The 6388-nt window shown below is 42.8% G+C and overlaps 1 protein-coding gene across 1 annotated transcript in view; it reads right to left on the bottom strand.

Annotated features, from left to right (window-relative positions):
* The window catches only part of ADCY1 (adenylate cyclase 1), a 452328-nt gene that overhangs the window by 281615 nt on the left and 164325 nt on the right, over window positions 1-6388 (bottom strand). Inside the window, 1 exon segment of the mRNA XM_007944142.1 lies at window positions 3887-3998. Within this exon segment, the coding sequence (XP_007942333.1) occupies window positions 3887-3998 (112 nt within the window).

Genomic DNA, 6388 nt, shown 5'->3' with positions numbered 1-6388 from the left:
TATATAATGGGCAGAGGACATAAACAGAAACTTCACTGAAGAAGACAACATTCGGGCAGCTAACAAATACATCATTAGCCATTAGAGAGATGCACATCAACATGAGATATCATCTCACCCCAACATTAATAGCAAAGTTCAAAGCAAGAGAAAACAGAAAATGCTAGTGAGGGTATGGAGACACCGGAACTCTCACACACTGATGATGGGATTACAAAAGGATATAACCACTGGGGAAAGCAGAACAGCACTTCCTTAAAAAGTTGGAAATACAAACACTACATGATCCAGCAATCTCACTATTAGGTATGTATCCTACAGCAATAAGAGTCATGACACAAACAGATATAGGCACACTCATGTTCATCACAGCAGTAGTCACAATAATAGAAAGATAGAAACAACCTAAGTGCCCATAAATGAATGAATACTACGTTCAAGCATAACAATGAATCTGTGATAGAACTCACAACATGGATGATCCTACATAGAGGGCATTACGCTGAGTAAAATGAGTCCATCACAAAAGGACAAATATTTTATGAGACTAGTATTGCAAAAAGTCAAGAAAAGGTTTGCACACAGAAAGAAATAGTTTTAGAAGTTTACCAGGGATGAGAGAGAAAGGAAGGGTAGGTAAATCATTAACTAGAGTGTAGACATGCACTAACTTGCATGAGGGGAAAGATAATATGCAATAAGGGGAGGTCAGCACAAAATGATCAAGGCAGTGGAAGACACAGGGAGGAGCACAAGAGTTAAAGGCAACAAAGGTGAATATTACTACTTACAAAATCCTGCAATGACAATAATAACAATAAGCTATAAGCGGATACATAGATAGACAATCAGTCTATCTATGATTGGGGAGGGAAGGTGAATGGGACTCTACCCATGAACATATATAGGTTTGGCAGAGGATCTCTCTACCTACATATTTACATGTGCTGAAAATATCTCCATAAATATAGTATGGCATACAGGGGGCAAAGTTATGAAAACATCTTAGTCACAACCAAACACCTTGAGGGAATGAGAGGGCTCGGGACCATAGTCTTGGGAACACTAAAGTCAAGTGACATAACATTTTCCAGAAAGAAAATGTTCTACATTCGACTTTGATGAGTAGTAGCCCAAGTCTTACAAGCTTCTGAGTTGCCATATAATATGTAACTATTGGTCTCTCCCCATATAGAGCAAAGAAGAGTGAAGAAAATCAAAGACACAATGAAACAATTAGTCCAAAGGACTAATGGACCATGTAACCCCAGCCTCCATGACTTGAGACCAAAAGAACTAGATGGTGCCCAGCTACCACTGCTGACTGCTCTGAAAAGGATCATAATAGGAGGTCCCAGGTAGAGAGGGAGAAAAATGTGGAACAAAACTCAAAATCATAAAAAATAGACCAGGCTCACTGGTCTGTTGAGGATTGGTAGAACCCCTGAGACTATGGCTCTCAGATACCCTTCAAGTTGGGAACTGAATTCACCCCTATGGCTCAGCTTTCAGCTAAATGATAGACAAGCCTATAAGGTAAACAATAATACCAGCAAAGCAAGCACTTGTTAGAACAATCAACCATACAAAAATCAGAAGGGCAGCATTTGCCCAGGGATAAAGCTAAGAAGGCAGAAAGGAATTGGAGAGGATGAAAGGAAATGATAAACACAGGGAAGAAGTAGGAAGAGTGCTGTTACACTGTGGGGATTGCAATGAATGTCACAAAACAAAATGTGCATGAATTGTTGAATAGAAAACCAATTTGCTCTGCTAATATTCACCCAAATCACAATTAAAAACTATATATATAGGCAGTCTGTCTGCCATGCACAAGGAACAACCAAGCTGGAATCTCGAAAGCTTCAGCATCCAGTGTCCCTAGCAGTAGACCCAAGAGGCAAAAAGGGGAAGCCCTGCCACAGCATTGCCTCTGCTTCAAGGGCCTTCATCCTTAATCTCTGCCCAATAAGTCCCAGTCCATTGTTGCTGCCTCTATGAAGCCTGATACGTCCTGGCTGAGATGCCTGATGTTGAGTGCTATCTGTAGTAGGGCCTCTCTGCCTTCACGGAAATGATATATCCATGGTGCTGCATCCCCTCTGAAGTTTACTTTGATTAGTCATGGATCATTCTGATCCATCATTGAGAGCATGAGTTCAAAATGAAGATGCAAGGCATGAATGCCAATTTCATCAACTTTTTAACTGTTGCAAGTCTTGTTACTTCTCTGTGCCTCAGTTTCCCCATATATACAATGGGGAAGTAGAAAGGGTTAAATGAGAAAATGTCGACAATCCCTTATTTGAAACCATGGGAGCAGGATATACAATAGAATTAAGAAATTTAGATTTGGTAAAAGTAACATGGTACATATGTCATGTACACCTATAATGTGGCCTGAGGCAGTACAACTCTCCAACCCCACAACCCAATACATGAAGATTTCTTCAGGAAAATATATGTCTGTTCACACAAGGTGAGACCAAGATTATAAATCTTCAGGTTTTTACCGTCCAGGAGTTTCAGAAAAAGTTTCTATTTTCAGAGCTTCCTGGCATTGCAGGTAAAGGGCTATGGAGCCTAAGAATGGGGCCTAGCCCATTTTACTGAGAAAACCAAACTCACTGCTATTGAGTCGGTTCCAACTCATAGCAACCCCTCCTTGGGTTTCTGAGGCAGTATCTCAATGCAAGTAGACTGCGCAATCTTCCTTCCAGGGAGTGGCTGGTGGCTTTGAACCACAGCCTTCTGGTTAGCAGTCTAATGTCTTAGGCACTTCACCACCAGAGCCCATTTTAAGGATACACAAATATTGCTATTATTGCCACTGCTGGTCTCATAACTATTAAAAAGAAAGTGCTCAGTAGATATTTCCTGAATGAACAAGAGCCTAAGAGTCCAATTAAGCCTCACTCCAACTATATGTCCTACAATAATAGACAAGCAAACAGCAGATCAGACAGGATACAGGGGTGCACTTGCTCCTGCCCATTTCTGTGAGCCAACCATTGGTCATGAGGGAGAGAAAGTGGGAGCCTATTTGCCATCCAAGATATGACGAGGAGTCTGAACCATCTGGATAGGCTGTTAAGTACAACCAGAAGAAGCTGCTGGGGGGTCCCACAAGCAAAGGGGCCCAGAGTTGGGGTACAGGCCTCACCTCTACCTTGAGCACTTCTGCAACACAAGCACAGGAAGCCTCCTTACACAAGCACTGCAGTGCTAGGGACAGAGGTGACACAGAGAGGGTTCTCAGAATACATGGGTACCATGCTCCTGAGGGATGGCAGCACAGTAGAGGAAGAAAAAAGGAAGGGGCACATGTTTGTCTCTGCACACTTGGGGGGCCACCTTCATTTCTGAGTATGGGCCATTCATAGTGCCACTAGTGATACACAGGGAGTAGTGCCCACTGATCTTCATGTTGGGATATGCTGGCTTTCCCAAGCCTTGCAGACAGGCAGTCTATCTCCCGGGTCCACCCTGGTCCATAAGCAAAGAATTTAGAGTCCTTGAACAAGTCAGCATCAGGACAAAGAGGGCTGCTAGCCAACAATGCCTGCAGTGTGTACAGGAGGGTGAGAGGTACCCATAACCCACCTGCACAACAAAGCCAGGCTCCTTGTCTCTAAAATATCTGATGCAGTTGTGTCTGCTGTGCTTACGGAAGCACTTTCTTATCTAGCAAATGTAATTCTCAGGTCTAAGGAAATGAATCAGTGAACAGTTAAGCTAAGAACAAGGGGTGATTTATAGACCTGCTGGGCAAAACTGCTTAGCAATCAGTCTACTTCACGCCTCCAATATGTGGAACCCACCTGACATACTGTTATTCCAGAAGCAATTCAAATTTAATTCCAACAAAGAAAAGCACTGTGCTTACCGTGGCTAGCTCGTCAAACTTGCCGAAGAGCTCGTTCAGGAGTTTCACCAGCTCTTGAGCCGTGCACTGGGACGCCAGACCTGTGAAGCCCACAATGTCCGCAAACAGAATGCTGTCGAGAGAAAGGGGGTGCTGGTCTGTCCCCCAACAAAAATAAACTATCCACCTAATTTTAGCCCCCTAGTTATTGCTGTAGAGTTGTACAGGTATTTATATTTACAAATCCCTTCAAAATAAACCATCTCCTCAAAGCAAGTAGAAATGAAAGCTTCATTGTTCTCATTTAACAGGTGAGAAGACTGAGGCTCAGAGATGCCCCGAGACTTGACCACAGAGGAAGCAGATGCAGGAATCATTGAGAGCCACATGGACCCACTACCCACTCTGCAGGAAACCTTTCACTGCTCTCTTCCTGGTAACCATGCAACAGAGGGGGAACAGCAGCTTGTGCTGAGCAAGGTGATGAGTTTTAATAAGTTTGTGGGCCCCTCCAAACTCCCTTCTTTTACTTCTACCGGCTGAGGGGAGGTACCTATGACCAAGGTACTGGGTAGGGTTTGTAAGAGCCTCAAAATGGAGGGAAGTAGAGACGTTATCCACCTGTGCTGAGGGAGGAAACACACTTCTCTGTGTTGAAGCCTATACATGTTGAGATGTCCTTGAATGGCACAAAGAATTAAGTACTTAGCTACTAACCAAAAGGCTACAAGTTTGAATCTACACAGAAGTGCCTGGGAAAAAAAAAAAAAAAAAAGAGGCCTGGAGATCTACTTCTGAAAGGTCACAGCCACTGAAAATTCTAAGGAGTGCAGGTCTATTCTGATACACATGGGGTTGCCATGAGTCAGAGTTGACTTAACTGCTACTGTTTGTTTTCTATTTTCTACAAAATGTAGGCTTAGCTTAACTACTTCTGCATCTATCCACAACTCAATTTTTCAGAGACTCTACAATTCAATTTTTCAGAGACTCCAAGATTGAAAAAGAATGCTGGTGTCATAGTGCCTAACCAGGGGGCTGACCATTCAAACCCACCAGCCACTTCTTAGAAGAAAGGTTGAGCAATCTACTTCCATAGAGTTACCACCTCAAGGAGGGGTCACTATGAGTTGAATCAACTCAATGGCAGTGAGTCTGAGTCTATAGTTGTTTCTTCTTATAAAATTAAAACATGCTTATTACAGAATATTTAGAAGTTGAAGAAAAAAATCAACATGATTTTGTCTTTAAAATACATCTTAAAATGTGCTAGAACAATCCCCAATTATTTATTCAGCCTCATTCGAAGTGTTCTTGGATTTTCTCTGACTTTGGGACTTCCTGAGCTTAGACTACCTCCTATAACTCCTTATATGAAGTCAACAATTGCCAGTTAGGAAGGAAAAGGGCCATCCTTGCCTGCAACAAAAGAGGTTGCAAAATATGTCTCCCCTTTCATCTGATACATTAGACTAGCCAGACATTTCTACAAACTTGACCCTCTTTTCTTATCCTATACTATTTCACCACCCACAGGGTAAAGGGTTCCATTCTACTTGAACGTAGCAGGCAGCATGAAGCCAGCCAACAGAATGGCATCAGGAGCTCACAGCCTTCTGTGACTGCTTGGGTCCACAGTCCTGAGCAAGGAAGTGAGCAACAGGAGTTTTATAGGGCCTAACTTTGTATCAAGGAACCCTGGTGGTACAATGGTTAAAAGCTCAGTTGTCAACCAAAAGGTCAGAAGTTCAAACCTATCAGCTACTCCACAGGAGAAAAGACCTGGCAATCTATTCCTGTAAAGATTGAAGCCTGGAAATCCTATGGGGCAGTTCTACTCTGTCATATCGTGTGACTTGATAGCACACAACAACAAGCTTGTATCAGCTTTCTGATTTCTTTACTCTGGACTTACCTTCAAAGTTCACTATCAGTTAATTAACCCAACTTCTTGATGCTCTACCAGTGTGCCAACTACTGTGTTAGGTACTGATGCTGAGAAGAACAGAGACACAACACCTGGATGAGAATAGCTCATGGTCTACCCAGCTGCCATCAAGTCAACTCCAATTCATGGTGACCCTCCATTGACCATTTGCATTACCTTTGTCCAGTGGAGTGAAAAACCCAGGTGCAGTTGAGTCAATCCCAATGTGATACAAACAGTTAACATGCACAATTGCTGACTGAAAGGCAGGAGGTTCAAGTGCACTCAGAAGCACCTCAGAAGAAAGGCCTAGCAATTTATTAGATCTACTAGTGTCAGAAAAGCAGCCACTGAAAACCCTATAAAGCAAAGTTCTACTCTGACAAACAGGGGTTGCATTGAGTCAGAATCTATGGCAACTGGTTCTAGTGGTAAAAAAAAAACAAACCGAACTCACTGCCATCAAGTTGATTCTAACTCATAGTGACCCCTCCTTGGGTTTCTGAGGTGTTATCTCTACAGAAGTAGATTGCTCAGTCTTCCTTCCAAGGAGTGGCTGGTGGCTTTGAACTGCCAGCCTTCTGGTTAGTAGTCAA

This window comes from Orycteropus afer, unplaced genomic scaffold, assembly GCF_000298275.1.
Source record: "Orycteropus afer afer isolate SDZICR_OR568_19922 unplaced genomic scaffold, OryAfe1.0 scaffold00121, whole genome shotgun sequence".
Classification (NCBI taxonomy): Eukaryota; Metazoa; Chordata; class Mammalia; order Tubulidentata; family Orycteropodidae; genus Orycteropus; species Orycteropus afer.
The sequence above is the reverse complement of the archived record's forward strand: the minus strand, read 5'-3'. Positions and strand labels throughout refer to the sequence as shown.